The sequence below is a fragment of the Lepeophtheirus salmonis genome, chromosome 1, assembly GCF_016086655.4.
Source record: "Lepeophtheirus salmonis chromosome 1, UVic_Lsal_1.4, whole genome shotgun sequence".
In the NCBI taxonomy this organism is placed as follows: Eukaryota; Metazoa; Arthropoda; class Copepoda; order Siphonostomatoida; family Caligidae; genus Lepeophtheirus; species Lepeophtheirus salmonis.
The window spans coordinates 43,430,185-43,452,969 of NC_052131.2; the positions used below are offsets into that span (position 1 = coordinate 43,430,185).

Genomic DNA, 22,785 nt, shown 5'->3' on the forward strand with positions numbered 1-22,785 from the left:
TACATAGACTTAATTTTCCGAATCATCACATGATCATACCTTCTAAAAATATAGTCATGGGATTTGAAATAAAATTTATTGTATTACATAATTTTATTTAAATATGGCAGGCAATTTTCGTGTCATATAAGTGTAATTTGTGGTGCCTCCAAAAGATTAATAATAATGTTTTACTAACAGAAATAAAAGATAATTCGTTGAAGAATACAAAATATAAACTAAATTTTGAGAAGATCATTCCGGCTTGAATAGAGTTCTCGAGCTTCAAATGCTACTACATCATAATATTTATACATTATCAGTTCAGACTTCAGTCCCACTTTATTTAACATTTATATCTTGTTATATTAGATCACATGGATTATTATGAACATTACGCTCACTCTATCCCTCTAAAGTTATTATAATTATTGTTGATAAACTGAGGCCTGCCAGCTCAAACGAGCACATGACGATTATTTTCCTTTAAAAATAAGGTATGCTGTGACTATATTCTCTATGGCTGTAACTAAAAACAAGCCATAATAACTATTAGATCGAGACATCATAATCATTGTCCATTGATAGATACAAAGGTAAGTGTAAAATATATAGCCCCTATTATTATATATAACAATATCCAATTACTTAGAATTTACTAGTTCGTAAGAATGAAGCGTGTCGTTATCTCAACAGCTAAGGCTCCTGCAGCAATTGGACCTTATAGTCAAGCTGTGAAAGCCGGAAACACTCTTTACATATCTGGACAAATCGGATTAGATCCCACTACCATGCAGATTGTAAATGGTGGTGTTACGGGACAAGCTCGACAAGTTCTAAAAAACTTTGGAGAAGTATTGAAGGCTGCAAATTGTACCTTTGATAATGTCGTTAAAACAACAGTCCTTCTCAAAAGTATGGACGACTTTGTTGCTGTAAATGAAATATATTCAGAGTTTTTTCCTAAGGATCCTCCAGCTCGTGCTGCGTATGAAGTAGCAAGGCTTCCCAAGGATGTTTTGGTTGAAATAGAGGGCATTGCAATTGCTGAGAATTGAGATGAATAAATACGATATGTTCTTAGATATATCAATACAAAATTTATTCATGGTCTCTTACTTAATATATTTTAAAAAATAGGCACTTTCAGTTGCATTTAATGCATGTATAGTCTTGGTAATTATGGTGTTGTTAATTCACATATGAAAATTTGAAATATAAGATCAAAGGAATTGATTTATTTTTTTATTTTTCACTGTCCTTGTAGGACCCTAAATGTATTCTTAATTGTTAATAATATTTTATTTCTTAATATTCATCCAATGTCTTATTCTCATCACTAATATTTTATTGAGTTTTTTCGTTTGTGGAATGGGATCTTTGTACAACCCACAAGTAGTAAATTTGCTTCTTATTTAACACCCATTATAATTAAGTTATGTGCTTTAAAATTGTTTGATCATCTTTAAAAATGCTCAAGTCAATGTGCATAAGTAATGTATTAAGCAAGAAAAGTAACATACATTTATTTATCAATAACTAATTAATTAATCAAAACGATTAAACTTATTTATTAGTATCCAGACGGAGTTGTAGTGGTTCCATTCGCCAAAATTCGATTGGTTAATAATTCAAAAATTTGGCACAAATTCTCTGTTCGGTTACGGAAACTACAAAATCCCTTATTGCAGTCAATAGTGAAAGTCTCATCTAAGTTAATTTAATCGATTACATAGAGTGAGAATGAGGGAAGTAACGTTATGTAAAAATGCTTACTTATAAATTCAGGTAAGAAGGCATCTAACACACATGTAAAGTCACACTCTTCACTGGTTGTATCGGTGGTAGAAGTCATGATGTCCCCCCTCTGGGGTAGATGTATTGATGTCACCCTCCGTGGTAGATGTTATGATTTCACCCTCTGTGGTCGAAGTAACAGGAAGTGGAGTCGGTGGTACACATTTCCCTCCAATATCCTAAAATATGAATTGTTCAAAACATTTCCAGGATACAATATTTTCCTTAAACTCACTTTTGTGGTTTGATCAATGGTATCTTTAAAATTTGTAAAAATAGCTCCAACATTGCTTGAACATTCTTCATGAAGGTAGCTTATTCCAATCAAAAACCAACTTCCATTTGCATGTACCGTCAAAGGAATACCAACTGACTCTGGACAGAATGTGGCATTATTTAATATGATTGCACATATTTTATCACTTTCTAAGACTCTTCCAAAGTTGATTTTTGTGCATCTACTATCATCATTAGGGACTATTTGCATTAAAGCCCTATGAATCGCCCCGGTTTCATTAAAATATGTTGCTAATGACAAAAATAAAATAAAATATGAAGTTTATACTTTTAAGTTCTTTTACCAATTGCCTCCGAGTTTTCCGTCAGATTTATACTCCCGGGACTTGGTATGCATGCGGGTTGGATCAACGATGTTGTATTTATTTTTGATTCTAATTCAATTAAGGTATAATCATGCTTCGTCTTTATTACTTTTCCACTCACATTTATATTTTCAAATGGAAATTGAACCTGGAGGAATATAAAAAAGGTTTTTGAAGGTTGATATCAATCATATTTCTTACTTTAACTATTTCAGAGTAGTCGAAACAGGACTCATCTATTGCCACATAATGTTGATTCACTAGAGCTCCTGAGCACATGCCAAGAGGATTATTTTTATTAAATGGACCGGTAACCAAGGACAACCAAGGATACACAGTAGTTAATCCAGTTGGCTTGTCAGCTATTGATGACATGAAGTCCGGGGCTGCTCCTTGACCACAGACTTTTAAATAAAAATATGTTCATGTTTAGAATTTGGACTCATAAGAAAATCTGGAAAATGAGTAATGTTTTGACTTACCACAATCTGACGCAACTAAATCCAGAGGAAAGAATACAAAGAGAACCATGTAAAACATGTTCCATGAATAAGGTTGTATGATCAACATCTTCTTTCGTAATGTTCTGGATTCATAGCTTTGGCCTTTTGTATTTATATACCTAGCTTATTTTCAATTCAGTGTTTTAATGTCTTAATTAAATTGTTATTTATTGCATTCAATTACCTGGTGATGCGCAGGGCCAAAGTTTTCCTTTTTATAATAGTACAGTGTATACTAGAAGAACTGATAATTATGGAGTTTCAAAATAGAAAAATAGTTCTAATCTCAAACTCCATATGACCTCCTACAATAACACTCACAAGTAATATATATATATATATAATAAAATCTGCTCCTATTCACATCTAAAGAATATTGGTCTTAAATTTGGTTATTTATACTTAATGATGGAATGAGACAAAGACGTCGGGACAGTCCACGCGGAAGGTTAGATAGCAAGGCATATCAGATTCTATGAAGTAAGACAATATCAAACTACTCAATGTTACGTAGACCTATGCTTAGTTACTATAAAACAAGCCAACAAGACTTTCAAAGGCGGAAATTTTGATATCTGTGCATCCATTTGTTGATAACTTCCTGAGATTAAAAAAAAGTATTACAAAACTTTATTAACATATTTATCCGTAACCCTAATGCAGCTTGATGAAGTTAAGCACAGGTATGTATTTTTATAAATTTATTAGATAAATATAAAATGACCTTCATTGATATAAAAAAAATGCAAGGCCGGAAAGCCATCGGTTAAATGTACCGATGGAGTAGCTGAAGTTTTTTTTTTTTTTTTTTGATGTAGTTGCAACGTGTCAGGTAGGCTCAAAGAAGTACAGACAGTATGAAAGGAAACATGTATTGGACAATGACTAGAGTTGTAAAAAATATGACTTACAACGAGTTCGAGAATTTTTGAATTTGCAATATGAACAGGGTTTTTTTATTTTCTAATGCTTTTGTCTTAAATTCTTAATTCTTGAAGAGAGAACAATATTTATAATAGTATAAAGTAGTAATTGTGTGTTAATGAAAGACAGAGAGTGATAATGAGGGTAGTCTCGGGAGTCCTTGTTGGAATTATACTTTTTTTTTTTAATAAGCAACAAATATTTGCTTTTTCTAATAAAATTTGGCGTAATATTACGGTTTTTTGAGAGAGAATAATGTTTTATGATTTATTCTTAGAGTGTCCGGAAGGCCAAGACTTTTTAAGGCCTTTCCATAAAAATTGTGTTCTTATTTCATTTAATAACTTTAAAAAAAAAAGAAGTCAATCCTATTCCTATTTTTATGGTCTTCTATAAAAATCTATTATCGGTATCCACATATCTACGTTTCTTTCATTTATAAAACTCATCTAAGGTGGGCCCCTCTTAGGAGTGAGCCCCTAAAATCAGGCCTGTCTGTTGATATGTAGAATATAGCAGTAGAAACCTGAAGGTGCGTATTAGGCAAGTACTCCCCCCCCCCTTCCCCTAAAAAAATAATGAAATTACAGCGCCCTTCCTCGGCTAAAAGTGGTTTCCTACGTGCTCTGTAGATATAAGAATAATATATATTGTGTAACTAATGAGGGATGTGAATTTTGTAGAGTGGAAGGAGAAGGCTGGGTATTTGATCTCCCTTTGCTTAGAACGATATTTTGAACAAATGACTCAATTAAATAATTATAATATCGTTTATCGTTCAAAACTAATTTTGAGGAGAAAAATAATGTAATTTAATGCCAATCGAAAATAAATAAAAGAAGTAATTACTCTTTTGTTTGAAAGTGGTATAAAATATTTAATACTTTAAATACGTAACATTTATAATTATATAAAAATATTAATCAATATTTATATTAATAATTGTATGGAATTTAACATGTACATTACTATATAATGCCTCCTAGGGAGTATGAAAACACTTGGAATAACGATGAGACACATATATAAACTTCCATTCCGACAGTTTGGACTGAAATATTGAGGGTTGGCGAACTGAGGACCGTTGTCACAATGGACACTCAGAGGGCAATCAAGTCTTATAACTTATGTTAGGAGGTGTTGTAAAATCGTAGAACATGTTTTTCTCTAATTACTTAAGATTTGGATAAGTTATTACTTTAAAAATCAAGAAGACTGCTGTGATTAAGATTAGAAGTAAGAGGGAATTTATTATAAAAGTATCTAAAACTACTAAAATTTCCAGTTCAAAGCCATTGCTTTATAATTTAATTTCTAGTAAAGGAAATGATTTAAATCAATTTACAATGAAAGAAATATTAACCATTCTTACAAGTGTATTTGTAGTTGAACAGTTGAAGAAAATGTCGTTTATTTGCAGTTGCAAAGGTTAGTTGCGCACTGTGTTGACACAGTGTTTTATGTTTCACTTTTGAACTAAAAACGATTTTGCACTGTTTTTGGGGGTACTTGCCTTAAAAAAAAATATTTTTAAACTGTGATACATCACTGAAAAAAGGTTGAGAATCCCTAATAGGTATAACGAAATTATTAAAAAAAGGAAATACACACTCAATGACGTCACAAATGATCGATTTTATCTTCTTCTTCACTTCTGACAAGTGGGACTGAACCACGGTCCACGGTCTTAATTTTTTCCTAATGCATAACTTTTTTTTAACCGCTCCTAGTAGTTTTCTGGGTCTTTTAACACAACTTTTTATTTCATAAATAATTTTATGTCATAGCGTAGCTATATATTTGTAATTCTGTTCTACCCTAGCTATTTTAGAAACAGACACCAAAACTTTGCAATAAAAATCAGGTCACCCTGAATCTCAACCATCTACGACATGTCTTCCTTCTCTTACATCATCCTCTTTCTAATTCTACTTAAGACTTATTAAATAAATAGACAATAGTTAAATTAAAATTTAATAAACATGAGTGAAAAATTCGTAGAAATAAGGACGCAGGACAAGCTATCGTCCTTCTAGACATGCTGCATTAGCGACTCCCTATCCCCTTCAGTGGAGACGTCTGCCACGCACGGGGTGACCCACTCACAATCTAACGCAAAATTCAAATCCCTTATGGATTAATTTTATAAATTAATGGAAAATATTGATTCACAACTGGCTATTCCGATGGAAAATCCGCAAATTGAGCGATTGGAGGCAGTGCAGAAATTATCACTCAAACTGACATATACAAGAATTTATAATTGTCTTCTAGACCCATTATGGGGGCCTATGAGGGAATAAGTGACAAGTTAACTGCGATCCCTACCTCTGCCAATCTTTTGGACGAAGCAGTAAGCAAGGAAGGAAACCAACTTTTTTTAAAGCCATGGCTATGTGATTAAAGTAATGAAATACATGTTTCCTTCATGGAACCCTTCACTTTTGCGGAAGGGAATGTTTTTTACTCGGTTTAATGCCTGAAAAAGAATGGAAAAGCTCATTAAGAACGCTAGAAGGATATTTTTAGTCTCTTCGTTTAAAGAGCCCCTTAAAACATCAATCCTGGAGGAGGAATCATAAGACTCGGCTCCAAGCCATCTTATATTTGGTCCTTCATTAATCAAGATGACGGAACTTTGTCTAATGCAATATGGAGGGATTCAGGGTATCGAAAGATACCTTTTGGGTAGACAACGGCTAACAGGCCTCCGAACCCTAACCCTTCCTTAAGGTCAACACTCTGTCCAAAAACTCTATGGGACCTCCAAGAGGTAATGAAATGCCTCCAAGGGAAGGATACAGAAGTACACCTCCTTGAGTTATTCCTCATTTAGGTATATTTTTGATTTTGAAACTTTAGATAAAGCAATTCAAAAACTTTCAAATTTAGGCTTTAACTTCTTTTCTGATAACTTTTTACAGCTACTCACAGAAGCTAGGACTATGTTTACATAATTATGCAATTTTAATTAAAAGTAAATTTATATTTAATATTTTGAATATGGTTATAAATCACAATTTTTATCTTATGAACCTTTTTGTTCCTATGTGAGAGGCAATCCTCCTTTATACTCTGAGCCTAAACAAGCAATTACTAACGAAGTTGCAGAATTGTCGTTTTTTGGAGCTTTTGAGATAGTTACTGAAAGTGATTTGTCTCCTTTCTTCATTTTCGGAATATTCGCTGTTCCTCATAAGGATCACTCTCGATGGAGAGGAACGAGAAATCTTAACACCTTTAATAAGTTTATTCTAAATTTAAAATAGAATCGATTGATTAATTAAGATTTTGGCTACACCAATATTCCCCTTTTTTGTTTTTGATGCTCTTTAGATATGGTTGAGACATATCATTTTTTTAAAAGATGTTGTCCTGACCACCGTCGTTTTTTCAAATTTCGATGGAGAAACAATATTTACCAATTCAACGGTTTATGTCTTGGTCTGACATCAGCTTCGATAATTTTGACTAAGCTTTTGAAACAAGTGATTTCATACATAGGATCACAACTTAAGATAAGTTGTAGCATCTATTTAGATGACTTAATTTCGCAGGCCAATGCCTTTGTGCATGCCTCGCTCTTGTTGTGTTTAGCCTCGCTGTTATACACAATCCTTGGTTTCAAGGTCAATTTGAATAAGAGTTCTTCGATTCCAAGGACGCAACTTATTCATCCTTGGTCTCCTCGTCTTTATTTAAGATGCCAGGGTTAGACTTCAGAACATACCCAATTACCCAATGTCGTTTCACAGCACTGAAACATCTGTCCACCTTTTCTTCATGCTCGACCTTAGTGACTATTTTGAAAAATTCGCATCGGTCCATAATCCTACTCGATTATTCCTCTTATATTTCAAACAAGACCACTGGTCCCTTACATGGAGGAAGACGACTTACCATATCTGACACTTGGATCTTTGTATTCTCAGCACGTTTAGTGGCTTGCTGATGACACAAACTGTGTGTCGTCGTGAATACAGCTATTGCCACAACCTCAGATTAATTTTCTACGATAATGTTGCATTCAGGAAATTGACACTCGATTTTTTTTTGGACTTCTGACATCTTAACTACTTAATTTCTTATAGGGTACCTGAACTTTGACAATATCAAAATACATGAATAAAAATTCTCTTGAAATATATATGATCAAGATGTAATTTGCTAAAAAATAAAATGACATAGCAATAATTAAACTAATAAAAACTAATACACTTACCTATATTAAAAAGTCCATTATGTCTATAGATCTATTCTCTACTCATTATCTAAAATATAACACTTTGTGTCACTCAACGTTTCTAATTTTTCATCACGCAACTTTTGATGTTTATTTACAAACAATAACAGAATAGTGCCTCTAGGGGACAGAAATGTAACAGACTGGTTGGCATTAGCTGACGCAGTGACGTCATTATAGCGGCAGTTCAGATTATATTATTGTAGTGAAGTTCACAAACTTGGATTTGTTTAGTAAAAACGGTATCATCTCGAGGTTCAAAATGTGTTTGTGCCATGGCTTGCTGCCCCAATCTACGGGATGCACTGTATTTTGCATTTCCTCAGAAAATTTTGATGCTGTAGGGTGTTTAGATCTCAGTCTGCAGGAGAAAAGACCCAATTATTAATTAATATTAAGAATATCCAGATTTGTGATAGGCATTTTACATCCAAGGATTTTGAGCGGAATTTTCAGGCTGACCTTATTGACCTAAAAGCAGGAAGAAATAAAAAAGTGATGCAGTCCCCTCATTCCATTACTTCTTTGTTTTTCCCAGTTCAGATGAACCCAAATCCTCCAGAGATATTCATAAGGAACTTGCAAAAGGAAAGTGCTTGTGAAACAACTATTGGAAGCAAGTAAGGTACAGGAAACAGTGAACCAGAGACTGATAATGAATGGATCATGGAAATTTGTTTGACCAAGATGCAAAGCAATCAGATTCTCGTTTACAAATTCGAAAACGAATCCAGTGTGACTAAGCAAATGGCCCTTTGTTTTTGGTGCGCAAATACAAAAAATCGCAAAAAGAACTTTCTTTGACGTAAAGGGAATTGTGTCATTACAAAAACAAGTGTAAGTTATTAAACTAAAAGAAGTTGAAACAAAATTTAATAAGTCCCACCCTAGAAAGAGCATTCCAAAATCCAAGTAAGAAGAATTATACATCTCTTAAAGAATTTCAATCCAGGATACTCTAAAGAGGATGTAACCACTGTTCTCATCTTACATAGCATTAGTTTTTTACGTTCCAGGAAATTTCTTCCATTGGTCATTCGTCAGACTCAAAAAATCTTTCTATAAGATTTTAAGTGTGAACCGGGCTTCCTCGAAGATAGCATCCAAATTCTCTCTTTAAAAAGTGAGTATTTCAGAGGCAATTACCTCTAACTCTAAGCTTGAAAAAGGTTCCTGAACCCTTGATGAAGTAATCAAAGTAGCTAGATCGATAGAAACGTCTATTAATCTCTCTAAAGAAATTGAGACCAAAGATAACGAGATGCTCTCTGAGTACAAAGAAACAAAGAAGTACAAAGAAACGTATATTAATCTCTCTAAAGAAATTGAACCAAAGATAACGAGATGCTCTCTGAGTACAAAGGGCCCAAAGGTTTACACAAGCTATTCAAGAGGAAGTTCTACCCTAAATTGATTAATATCCCGAAAGAGGGGAAGTGATGGTTCTGTAATGAAAAAAAAATATCTTCATAAAGTCTGAGTGCCCTACAACTGGACGTGACTGTTCTCGTTGTGAAAAAAATGGTCATTTTGCTATTTGTTGCAAGTCTTCGTTGTCGTCATCCTCTTCGATCCCATTTCAAGTATCGAATATAGAAGATGATAGATCTTATGCGTACTACTATGTCAATGATCATAAAATTAAGTTCTTATTGGATTTTGGCTCTAATATGAATATCTTACCAAAACAATATGATGCTGGAAAAACAATGGAAAAAAATACAGGTCCTATTCATGTATTTGGAGCTGGTGAAATCAAAACTATGGGCTCTATCCACCTTAATATTTTTCCTGATGGGGCAAGTCCTGTAGCTGGACACTTCATTATTACAGAGGTGAGTAAACATATACTTTTCTGGGGTTTGGTTTCGTAACCCTACCAAACCACCCTAATATATGCCGTTCCCCGGAAGAAGATATGGAGAGAAACTCCATTTTACATAGGAAACATATAAAGGTTCGAGTCCACCTTTTCGAAAGTACACGCCCACGTTACAGACAGGTGTGGTCCTTACCTCTTGCCCTGCGTGGGCAGGTGTCTGATGAACTTCGGGAAATGGTTGATAGAGGGACACTTGGTGGAGTGGAGTCTTCTGAGTGGGCGTCTCCCATAGTCTCTGTGTTGAAGCCTAATGGAAAAGTCCGGTTATTTGCTGATTTTACACACACAATATCACTAATCATTGATAAACATTTATATCCACTCCCTCATCCTGAAGAGTTATTTCCAGATCTCGCTGGATCTAGTTATCTCTCCAAGCTGGACTTCACTCATTGCTATGAGCAATATGCATTGGACGACGAGTCCAAGAAGTTTCTGGAGTGTTTATTAACATCCCATTGGGACTTTTCCAGTACAATATTATCCCGCATGGGTCTGCTTCTGTCCCAGCTATCGTGCAGCTGTACCAGAAGAAGCTACTTAGATAATCTCTTGCATTAATATCTACATCGAAGATGCCCTCGTTTTTTCCAAATCGAGGGAGGAACATCTGAAGACCTTGGAAGAAGTTAGCGTCGTGCAGGATCAAGAAGAACTAACTGACATATTTGGGTTTCAAGGTGTCAAAGCAAGGCAGGTCTTTTTGGACCCAGAACTTACTTGCCCCGTCTTGAACTTTTCAGAACCCTCTTCGTGTACAGAAGTCAAATACTTTCTGGGTCTCATTCAATATTATGGTCACTTTGTTCCAAATCTCTCTACAGAGGTGTCCGCACTTCATGAAGTAACAAAAAAAAAAAAGGTGCGAATTTTGTTTGGACAACGAAGATACAAGTAAGATTTAGTTATATTAAAAATGCAATCTCTAATATACCTATCCTTGTTCAATATGATCCGTTTCGTGTATTTTTCTTATTGACCGATGCTTCCCGTGTTGTTTCCGGAGCCGTCCTCTTACAGAGTGTGGGTGATGTGGCAATTCCAGTGGCGTTTGTGTCGAGAAAATTAACATCACCTGAATCCAACTACTCGCAAATTGACAAAGAGGCCAAGGGAATCATTTATGATCTCAAATATTTGAACCTTACCTGCTGGTACAAAAATTTACCATAAGAACCTTTACATTTTATTCTTGATCCTAAGAAGGAACTTCCTAGCATGGTGTCTGCTTTACTGTCTCCTTATGCTATGGTCCTGTCGTCCTTTACGTATATGATTGAACATGTAAAAGGGATTAACAACTCACAAGTAGATGCTTTGTGTCACCTTCCGGTTGATGAGTCCGATCAATGTACAGTTTCTACTGACCTACTTATGGTTAGATGTCTATGGTGAGTTATCCAAAGTTGACAATACTGGCTGGTGTAGGAGCCGATAATGAACTGTCTAAAGCCATTGCAGCGTCAAAAACTGGCAAGTGGTCTGCAGTGTCTGAAATGGCATCTCTTCGGAAGTGGGATTGTCTATCCCTAAGAAATGGCGTATTGTTTTGGAGCATCCGACTCGTGGTAGACGGAGGGTAGCACAAAAGATTTTTTATTATTAAAGCAAAAAATTTTGTGTTATCCAATGCCTAATTACTCAGGGCAATCCCAGGTACTAGCGCTAGTAATAGAATAAATTATATATGGTAAGTTACGCACTGTCGGACGTTTCAAAATTGTCGGACTCTTAACGGTTAAGTCGCAACAATTCTTTAGTACTTCAACCAAGAATATCAAAAGAGATTGTTATGTAATCATGACACATTTTTAAATAATCCTGTATAATTTAGAATAGATTGATGGTTTTGAGAAACAAAAGTTTAAAGTTTGAGGTTCTAATTATTTGTAGTTATAACTCAACACTTCTATATTTTATAGTGTTTGATAATATGAAAATATTTCCTCTCCATTTGGTTATATTAGAACAAAATTCCCATGTTCTAGTTCAATAGGAGTTTTGACAATAGTATTTTATTTATTTGCTGGATTTTTGTCATATTATTTGCAAAATAATATCTGTCTGATAATATGAACCAAATAATTGACAAATTCATATTATCGGAAATTGTTTTTAATTCAATAAAATAACAAATAGATCACTAAATAGGCAAATCAATAGCTAGATACCGAAGAGAAAATTATTCAAATAGCTGTTGATCAGAAAGAAAAAAAGGAGGAAGAGACTACGGTACATTCAACTCCCTCACGTCTTCACATCAATATTATTATTGAGAATATATTATTCATTTAGGGTTTTTCTAGCTTTCAGAATTTATTGAGTTCCAAAAGTGAGTAGCAGGGCCGTACGTCAGTATTGCGCTTTGTCCGCTTCAGCGGACCAAAAAAAACAACCTTACTCAACCGTCCACCAATCATATAGGTATGTAAATATAGATGAATTAAGTCATAATTAATTATTAAAATCTATTATATATATGTAACTTATGACCAACTCATAATAGTACTGAGTCATTATAATAAAATTACATATTTGTAGCACGTCCACCCAAAAGGAAGCTAGATAATTTTTCTCAAAATTGAACATGGAATACATTTTCCAACAAATTATAGTTCATTTCAATGAAAAAATGATTCAGATTAATCTTTTGGAGGCACCACAAATTGTACTTAAAGTAGCCAAAATTCACCGGCACATTTATAGAATTAGTAAATTAATAAATTATATCTCTAAGACAATATTGGGGCCAAATTAAGTCAGATAGATAGAACAGAGGTTTTAAACTACAGTTAACACTCTCGGGTATCTCAATTTATCGCAGAAATTTGAATTCAAATCCTGTAATTTACCGTAATATCTCTTTCAAATATTGCCTGTCATTTTATAAATATAAATGATTGAACCTTTGAATATAAAACGCGTTTTCCGCTTCCCGTGATACATTTCTGATAATTAATAAATTACTGCAATTATTTCAAGAGTCCTTTACAGCCAAAAATAAAAAACAAAGACACACACAACATTTTTCGTATGGATTTAAAGTACTTCACATTGAGTGGATATTTGAGTTAGATATTACGCTTAACGTTACTGGTTGCAAATGTGAAGTACTTTACACCCAAAAAGAAAAAAAAAAGACGCACACAACATTTTTCGTATGGAGTACTCTTGAAATATTTAAGAGCGTGAGAATTTGTTTCATTGAATACAAGATAAATTAAATTATTACAGCTTAAAAGGGACATAAATAATAGTTATTTACTTTTTAGAGTGGATTGTTGCAGTAATTTATTAATTATCAGAAATGTATCACGGGAAGCGGAAAACGCATTTTAACAGAGAGTTGGTGAATTGTTCTATCTGTCAGAAGGAAATACAGAAAGACAACTTTAATGATCACAAAGTTAAACTCCATAAGAATGACCCCAGCTGCAAGTATCAAGTGAAAATTGATCATAAGAAGCAGAAAACATTGAACTTTGCTGTTAAGAAAACTTCCTCTGCTACATCCTCATCCTCAGTCACTGCCTCCTCCTGTCCCGATGACCCTGCTCCAGTTGAGGCCTTACTGCCTGAACCAAGATCTGAAATGTCTGTTTCTGCTGAAGAGAAAGTTACTGCAGACACAGAAAATAATGGCGACTCATCAAATTACCCCAGCGGACGGATTTCTCATGGAATAAGACTTCCTAATTTCGATATCGGACCAATCTTCTCTCCCGAGAAGCTCTGTGTAGTCAACAACAACAACATTCCCTCTGCAGAGGACTCTGAGACTAGCGACAATGTCCAGGGAGGTGAGAAGAGCAAGACTGAGGAGATGGAGTTTGTGGACGGAGGCCCAGAGTACCCTGTCGTCTTCACGAGCCAGCTGGGTGACCCGATACTTACCGGGCGGGAGTCAAAGCGGAAGGACATCCAGACCAGAACCAGAGTGGAGACTGAGCGGGAAACTGTGCCTAAAGTCGAGAGAGATCATCCTCTACAGCCCAAGTTACAAACATACAGTCCTCAGAAAGATGAAAAATACTCCAGAGACTTTTAATATGATTGGTTCCGTAAGTTCCCGTGGCTAGAATATGACGAAGTTGAAAAGTCAGCCAAGTGTTTTGCCTGTTCCAAATTTTCCATTTCCAACCTTGGGAAATTTGAGTTCAAAACATGGAAAAACAGTTCCTCGTTGAAAGTTCCTTCTAACAACAAAAAACACAAACTGTCGATGGAAAAGTGGATCAATTTCCTCACATCAAAGAGAAAGAATACCTCGGTTCTCAGCCATGTTCAGTCTCAACATGCTGAGGAAGTCGTTAAGTGGCGAGCTTATTTGAGGTATCTTATCCAAACTGTTGGGTTCCTCGCAAAGCAAGGATGGGCTTTTAGGCGCGATTCCGAAACAAAAGTTGACGGAATCTAATGAAAACAATCGAGGAAACTTCTTGGAGCTTTTGTCCCTGCGTTCACACGACAATCATATTCTCAAAGATAAGCTGGAGGCCGAAGTCAAAAAATTTGGTTCAGTTGGGGCAGGTTTTGCCAAATGGACTTCACCTGACATCAAAAAATGAGCTGATAGAGATTATAGCATCCAAAGTGACGGAAAATATAATTGAAGATGTCAAGACTTGTGCCGGCGATGATGACTACTGGTTCTCTGTGATTGTTGATGAGACATCAGATATGTCAAACACGGAGCAGTTCAGTCTGTCACTGGGATATCTGACGAGTGAAGGCATCAAGAAAGAGAGGTTCCTCAAGTTTGTAAAAGTTACCCAGACTGACGGCCAATAATTTGTTTGAGAAGCTTCACGAGGCTGTCAAGATTCTCGGCCTTAACCCCGCCCGCACTGTCTCCCTGGCCTCGGACGGTGCCTCCAACATATCCGGCATCAAGAAGGGTCTTGCCGCCAGGTGGAAGGAAGTAGCCCCACTGTGTGTCTACATCAACTGCTACGCCCATGTCCTCAATCTTGTAGTCAAGGATCTTTTCTCAGATATAACCCTGTTGAGAAATACAATGGGGACAGTACAAATTTTATACAACTTCATTGAAGGGTCACCAAAGAGGTCAGCAATCTACAAGTCGGTGAAGATAACAAGTAAAGATGAGGAGCATGCCAAGGTGATGACCCTGAAGAACCAGTCTGCTACCTGCTGGAGTCTCCGCTACGATGCTGTACACGCTGTATCTCTAGGGATGGTCAGAATCATGAAGACCCTCATAATAATGAGAAAAGATAAAGATACATTGTCGAGTTCAACAGCAACATCTCTGCTAAACAGCATCTTTAGTCAGGAATTTGTTTTCGGCATTGAACTGTTGAAGACACTCCTCAGACACACATCTAGCTTGTCAGATGAACTTCAAGGCAGAAAGGTTGACCTAACAAAGGCCCGGAAACACGTCAACCTAGTGATTAGGACTCTTGAAGATCTTAAGAATGAGAAAATCTTTGAATCAATCTGGAAACTTGCTGAGTTGAAGTCGTCTGAGATGAAATCAGTATTTGACCAGGAGGACTCAATTGATTTGGAATTCAAGGAGGCGAAGATTCCAAGGAGAATAAAGTGGAAAGGAACAACTGAATCCTACTTCCGTGAAACACATTTCGATGTTGCAATCAATAAGATTGTATTAGAGCTTGAGAGCAGATTTGCCACCGACGATACAAACATCACAATGGATCTCATTGCAATCGTCAATGACAGTGAAGTGGAGACCTGTATCATTGAGCGTGTCGTCAAGCACTACAGACTTGAACTCGAGCAGCTCCAGTCAGACCATGCCATCTTCCAGCAATTCAAGGTTAATATTATAATGTTTCATTTTGCATTATATGTTTAAAATTTATGTTTCTCTAGGCAGATATTGACACAGAAGACATGGTTTCGTCACAAATTGCTGCGGAGTTAATAAGCTCGGGAGTGTTCCGCCTAATGACGGAGCTATACAAGGTGATCGTTATCCTGGCCTCAATGCCCATCAGCAGCTGTGAGGCGGAGCGGTCATTCTCCTGTCTCAGAAGGCTCAAGAACCACATGAGGACCACCATGGACCAGGAGAGGCTTTCCTCCATCACCCTCTTGAACATGGACAGGGTGATGGTGGACAAGGTGCTCCATGAAGACATGGACAGTTTGATTGACACCTTTGCGTCAAGGAAAGAGAGGAAAAACTTCTTCTTCTAATCATAATAAAGAACACATGCATTTTTTTCTTCATTTTTTTCAAACACATCACCACGTATACATGCGAGTTAAGAACATCAAGACTTGTGAACGTAATTTATTTTCTGTCGATGTAACCGTTTCATGGTATATTATAATCTCGTTCATTATCTTCATCCGTTATTATTTTAAAAATATTTAAGGAGGTTTAAATTGTTTGACTTAATTGTATAGTTCTAAATTTTTCTCTCATTCTTGCACCGTGCATTTTATACTCCTTCCTTTATGAATAGGTCGGTATTGACTTTCCGTCTAGAGTTTTTCCTTTTCATTTTATTTCTCCCAATGTTTGCCTGAAGAAAATAATGGTCAGACAAGTCCATTGGACGATATTCTTGCAAGATTTAATCTATGCTGTAGCATTTGCCCTGTTTAAATATCCCACGTTCACCACTGAAAATCAACCGTTCACCCATGTAAAGCGGACCGAAAAATCTTCCTGACATACGGCACTGGTGAGTAGTAATTGGAAATTTTCATAATTGTAACCAGGGATGAAATTTTGAAGGGAATGATTGACTAACTTGCATATATCTGAAGCTCTTGGGAATTTTTTATAAACTTCACAATAGCTAGATAAGGAAGATGTATGATTAGCTGTCTAGATCTCTCAAAAGGACATTCGCCACAAAGCGACCTTGATATCACTCGTCTCGGCTAGCCCCATCGGATTATTTAGATTTTTATCTTTGACATGGTTCCATCATAAATTGGTCCAATATAATTTTTTCTGAGAGTCCATGAGTCAGGAGAGTGATATCAATATGGTTTTCAAGAAGACTTCAATATTTTGTTGTCCAGTTTGTTTAAAGGGATTTCTGCTGCTAAGAATGAATGAGTCAAATCTTCACAAAAAATTTCACACTTTCCTTTTTGAGGTTTCCGTTTTAAGGCTATTTCAATTTGCCATTGTCTTCTTTTAAGTTCAAGATTGTTTTTTACCTCACGGAAAATATACATATGTATTTGTAGATTACATTTTTTGTCGTCTTTGATTATTTTTCTACAGGGATTACACGAAACAACTTTTGAGTCCACAATGATAACATAAGAAGTATTTTTATCTTAATTGAGTTCACTAATCCATATAATTCAAAGATATCTAGACTTCTAGAAATCAGAAGCTAACTTAATTTGATAATTTAATGCAAGCACTATTTAATAATTTTTGCAGGATTCAAATTAGATTGCACAACAGCCAATCCGAGTATTTATCCTTTGTTGCAAGATTCAAGGAGTATTATTCAACAGTCAATTTTGCACCAAATTTCAACTTCCTCTCATTGGTTGTTGTCGGAATCTGGTTCTTTCTTATATCCAATCATGTAATCATAACCCTGATTTCATCTTATACATACATAGTTTTTCCTTAAAAAAGATAGAAGGTTTTTATTGATTCCCTGCGTAAAGAAGGAGGGTTTTTGCAGGTGGACTTTCCCTCCAAAAATATAATCAAAGCTGTTGGGTAATCTAACTAGAATCAAAATGCTCTCTATTTATTTCATACCAGTCTAGAAAAAAGATCAATTTTCACAAAAAAAAATTTAAAAACAGACAAAAAATAAAATAAAAGTGGAAATAATGATTAATTCATTCTGTATATCAACAACAAGACATGCCTTCCTTAAATGGACTTTAAATCCTTAAACTAGCTTTTAAGTCCAAGTCGAGTTGCAAGTCTCAAACTCGAGTCCAAGTATCCACCTTAGAACTTGACTCTTTACAGATGACTAAATAAAAAGATATATTTTTTTGTACTGTACCTAACCTACACTAAGTCTCATTTACTTTGCAAGTAAAAAAAAAGTTTTACGTTTATGGAGCCGGATCTTATATAATCTACTAGTAGCAAGATTGTCAAATTCTTATTTGTCATCAACTATAATTAATTAATGTGCTTTAAAATAGTTTGGTTATTTATAAAAATGCTCAAGTCAATCTGCATAAGTAATGTATTAATCAATAAAAATAGCATACATTTATTTATCAGTAACTAATTAATTAATCGAAACGATTAAACTTATTTATTAGTAAATTATTAGTATCCAGACGGAGTTGTAGCGGTTCCATTCGCCAAAATTCGATGGGTTAATAATTCAAAAATTTGGCACAAATTCTCTGTTCGGTTACGGAAACTACAATATCCCTTATTGCAGTCAATAGTGAAAGTCTCATCTAAGTTAATTTAATCGATTACATAGAGTGAGAATGAGGGAAGTAACGTTATGTAAAAATGCTTACTTATAAATTCGGGTAAGAAGGCATCTAACACACATGTAAAGTCACACTCTTCACTGGTTGTATCGGTGGTAGAAGTCATGATGTCCCCCTCTGGGGTAGATGTATTGATGTCACCCTCCGTGGTAGATGTTATGATTTCACCCTCTGTGGTCGAAGTAACAGGAAGTGGAGTCGGTGGTACACATTTCCTCCAATATCCTAAAATATGAATTGTTCAAAACATTTCCAGGATACAATATTTTCCTTAAACTCACTTTTGTGGTTTGATCAATGGTATCTTTATAATTTGTAAAAATAGCTCCAACATCGCTTGAACATTCTTCATGAAGGTAGCTTATTCCAATCAAAAACCAACTTCCATTTACATGTACCGTCAAAGGAATACCAACTGACTCTGGACAGAATGTGGCATTATTTAATATGATTGCACATATTTTATCACTTTCTAAGACTCTTCCAAAGTTGATTTTTGTGCATCTACTATCATCATTAGGGACTATTTGCATTAAAGCCCTATGAATCGCCCCGGTTTCATTAAAATATGTTGCTAATGACAAAAATAAAATAAAATATGAAGTTTATACTTTTAAGTTCTTTTACCAATTGCCTCCGAGTTTTCCGTCAGATTTATACTCCCGGGACTTGGTATGCATGCGGGTTGGATCAATGATGTTGTATTTATTTTTGAATCTAATTCAATTAAGGTATAATCATGCTTCGTCTTTATTACTTTTCCACTCACATTTATATTTTCAAATGGAAATTGAACCTGGAGGAATATAAAAAAGATTTTTGAAGGTTGATATCAATCATATTTCTTACTTCAACTCTTTCATAGTAGTCGAAACAGGACTCATCCAGTGCCACATAATGTTGATTCACCAGAGCTCCTGAGCACATACCAAGAGGATTATTTTTATTAAATGGACCAGTAACCAAGGACAACCAAGGATACACAGTAGTTAATCCAGTTGGCTTGTCAGCTATTGATGACATGAAGTCCGGGGCTGCTCCTTGACCACAGACTTTTAAATAAAAATATGTTCACGTTTAGAATTTGGACTCATAAGAAAATCTGGAAAATGAGTAATGTTTCGACTTACCACAATCTGACGCAACTAAATCCAGAGGAAAGAATACAAAGAGAACCATGTAAAACATGTTCCATGAATAAGGTTGTATGATCAACATCTTCTTTCGCAATTTGTTCTGGATTCATAGCTTTGGCCTTTTGTATTTATATACCTAGTTTATTTTCAATTCAGTGTTTTAATGTCTAAATTAAATTGACATTTATTGCTTTTCGTTACCTGGTGATGCATAGGGCCAGGTTGTCATACATTAATTGACTGCATTAGTATGATTTGTAAATTTTAAGCATTTACTTGCGAGTGAAATTTTTCATAGCAGTATTATGTACTTTTCAAAGCTGTTTTCAATATTCTTGAGAAGAGAGTGTCTAAATATAAAGACATATTTTTAATGATCGACAATAATTAAAAACTATCATTACTGTGTCGCTCAAACATGTAAACGACAGCATGATTTCTAAAATGTCCATCCATTTTAATGAAGTCAAATTTAGCTTTAATAGTCTGAAAACGTCTCTAGTAAGAAGGTTTTATTTTGACAAAGTAGATCATTGACATTTTAGTCAAGTTATTAAGCGATTTAAATCATCGTTTAAAATTTGTTTTACTCTAAAATAGGAGTACTGTCACATTCAGAAATACCCTTAATTTTGGCATATTACACTATGCAACAAAATGAAGGTCTTGGAATACCTGCAGGCTGAAATCCAAAACTATTATTGTTATTAAAGCCGTAGAACAAAAAAATGACCATTAAAAATTTCAAACTCTAAAGGTTTGCCTTTTTAAAAAAATCAAGTTTTAAGGGTAAATCTACAATACAGTACCATATTTCGATCATATTACTTTATCTTGATTAAAATTAATAAAAAATGTATATAACCACTAAAAAAATCAAGTAAAATGAAGGACCTTATTTAAAAGTAAATATCTTTTTTATTTCTTCTTCAAGTGCTTTAAACCCTAGCTAAAGTTTTAGAATAGATCTTATGTTTCATTTTTTTTAAATGCCTATAAGAAAGGTCGATTTTGATTGATTTAAGGTCAATTTAGTTTTATAATATTTATTAAGAAATTAAATAAAATATGCTGGTTAGGTTACGTGAATAAAATTACGTTAATATTCCGAAGAAAAAACTATAATCGTTTAAATCAAATAATCTATAGTATCTATTGTTTTAAGCCCCTTAAATATAATTTTTTTCTCTTCATATTAGTGTATACCATTACTTAAAAACACATGAAGAGTTCAAATTTTTAATAAATATTAAAAATCAGATTGACAAAAATCAATCAACATTTTTTAAAGACATTTTTTTTAAAATTAAAATATATCCTATAAACATATAAAACATTTGAAGAAAAAATAGAATAGATATTTGCTTCTTAATAAGATCCTTAAATATGGTACAGAATCGTAGATATACCCTTAAAACTTGATTTTTTTTTTAAAGGCAAAACTTTTAGTTTGAAATTTTTAATGGTAATTTTCGTGTTCTACAGCTTTAATTACAATAATCAATGTGGATTTCATTTTGCGTGCAAAATGCTCTTGCATGATGTTATTATTTTATAATAAATACTAACCATATACCAGGTGTTCGAAAAGTCTTGGAATTTTATTGAAACGAACATTTAAAGGTTTTGTGGCAGTTTTTGTAATCATCCTCTTCTGACTTTTTGACACAGTAGTTTTAGATGTGAGTTCAGCTGTTTAGGTTGGATCAAATACTTTTAAGTGGAAATTGGAAGGCAAGAGAAAGGAGGGTGTCGTTGTAGGAGGGTTGTGTCACACCAACTCCAGCATCATGGATATGGTCTCGGCCTGCAACCCAGAAGGTAAACTACACGTCAGAGAAAGTTGTCGTTTCTGAAGCCTTAGGTACCTACCATCCCCAATTCTTACGACTCTTGTTCATAGTGTTTTTTTTTTTTTGGGGGGGGCGAGCTCATATTTGGATTCTCTTCATAAGCCTCTCGGGCAGCTTCCGAAGTTAATTTGGATGGTAGACCACTTCGAAGTTTTTTTCAATGCTATGTACAGGTTTTCTGACCCTCCAAATCGTCTGATTGTTGACTGAGAGCATTTTATTGGCGTTGGTGTGACTGCCACGGACTAGAAAGGCAACCTCCTTTCTTTTTTTTTTTTTTTACTTAAAAGTATTTAATTTGACCTAAACGATGAATTTACTTCGAAAACTATCTCGCCAAAGTTAAAACTAGATTTTTACAAAAAATAAAAAACCCTACGAAAGCGCTTAAATTTTCATTTTCATAGCATAACCTTCATAACAGATATGCCTCGTTACTGACTTCACACTAGTACTCACAATCCCTTTCTAAATATAATGTGCATGTAGCCTCTATAACTGCCATAAGGGAGTCTTTTCTGACCCTGGATACTGCATAAGTCACCCCTCCGCGACCATAACGTAGTTTACGGGGCTATGGGATTCAGAGCAGGCGAAGAGAGATTCCAAAAGATTATTATCCCAAAAGTGCTCAAACTTATCTTTGCACCATTCTGGAACTTCATTTGCAGTGTGGGATGGAGCCCTATCCTGCTGTCACAATATTTCTGACTGGGGTAACAAAATCTCTACACACAATACTCCTAATTTAATGACGTTAAAGTAAGTTGGACTCTAATTCTGGAACAGCATATAAATATACATTTTATTTACTTAAATGAATAGTACTTCCTGAAATGTGAAGTGGAAAATTCCTATTTTCGGCATGATGTACTCTACTAAATATAATGTGTATAAAAAAAGTTTATCTCTTTTTTTTAAATTTTTGGTTTAACGAGAAAGTTCTAAAAATTGGGCATGATATTGAATGTGTGATATAGGAATTTATTAGTTCAAGCTGGTGTCAGGGTTAACATAATATAATAAAATACGAGAATACACGGAACTCGCAGAATACCTCTTGGATGAAGATATAAATATTAAGAATTTATAATCTTAATACCATTAAATTTAGATTATGCTTATGATAGTTCGAGGTCTTTTGACCGTTGTTTGTTTGTAAAAACTACTCCTGAGATGAAGCCATAAAAATGTGATAGCCACAAAGAAAGAAATCCGCCAAAGGGATTTCTGTTGGGAGTTCCGCATAGTAAGACTGTACTAGATTAAGATATTGAGTCTGCTCCAATGATCAATAGCTATGGCTAGCTACAAAAGTGAGTTAAATTTCAAAGTCAGCTAAATTAATGAATTGATATGTTAATTACATCATCATTGTCAGTCTGAGTTGAATATCAAAATCCCTAGTTGGAATTTCCGATTAT

At 34.6% G+C, this 22,785-nt stretch overlaps 3 protein-coding genes and 1 non-coding gene across 5 annotated transcripts; 2 read left to right on the plus strand and 2 right to left on the minus strand.

Moving 5' to 3' along the window:
* The first annotated feature begins 484 nt into the window (after positions 1–484).
* On the plus strand, positions 485–1,215 carry UK114 (reactive intermediate imine deaminase A homolog UK114). Its single transcript, XM_040725842.2, has 2 exons — positions 485–575; positions 632–1,215. Exon 2 carries the CDS (start codon positions 651–653, stop codon positions 1,035–1,037), a length of 387 nt encoding a protein of 128 aa, XP_040581776.1. The 5' UTR covers positions 485–575; positions 632–650; the 3' UTR covers positions 1,038–1,215.
* Positions 1,216–1,459: 244 nt separating this feature from the next.
* LOC121130104 (serine protease 48) lies at positions 1,460–19,646 on the minus strand. Of its 2 annotated transcripts, none has more exons than XM_071893438.1 (6): positions 19,503–19,646; positions 19,222–19,424; positions 19,000–19,168; positions 18,654–18,946; positions 1,756–1,955; positions 1,460–1,689 (listed from the first exon to the last, which is right to left on the minus strand). In XM_071893438.1, the coding sequence occupies exons 1-5, from the start codon at positions 19,588–19,590 to the stop codon at positions 1,806–1,808; spliced, it is 903 nt and encodes a 300-aa protein (XP_071749539.1). In that variant the 5' UTR covers positions 19,591–19,646; the 3' UTR covers positions 1,460–1,689; positions 1,756–1,805. The 2 variants fall into 2 exon arrangements, with proteins under 2 accessions (XP_071749539.1, XP_040581753.1); XM_040725819.1 differs by lacking the exons at positions 18,654–18,946; positions 19,000–19,168; positions 19,222–19,424; positions 19,503–19,646 and adding exons at positions 2,012–2,304; positions 2,358–2,526; positions 2,580–2,782; positions 2,861–3,018.
* LOC139907180 (zinc finger MYM-type protein 1-like) lies at positions 14,786–16,268 on the plus strand. Its single transcript, XM_071893413.1, has 2 exons — positions 14,786–15,736; positions 15,793–16,268. The coding sequence occupies exons 1-2, from the start codon at positions 14,948–14,950 to the stop codon at positions 16,117–16,119; spliced, it is 1,116 nt and encodes a 371-aa protein (XP_071749514.1). The 5' UTR covers positions 14,786–14,947; the 3' UTR covers positions 16,120–16,268.
* Positions 18,093–18,597, minus strand: LOC121130113 (uncharacterized). Its single transcript, XR_011783666.1, has 2 exons — positions 18,400–18,597; positions 18,093–18,333 (listed from the first exon to the last, which is right to left on the minus strand). It is a non-coding gene; the product is annotated as an uncharacterized protein (transcript).
* Positions 19,647–22,785: the final 3,139 nt, after the last annotated feature.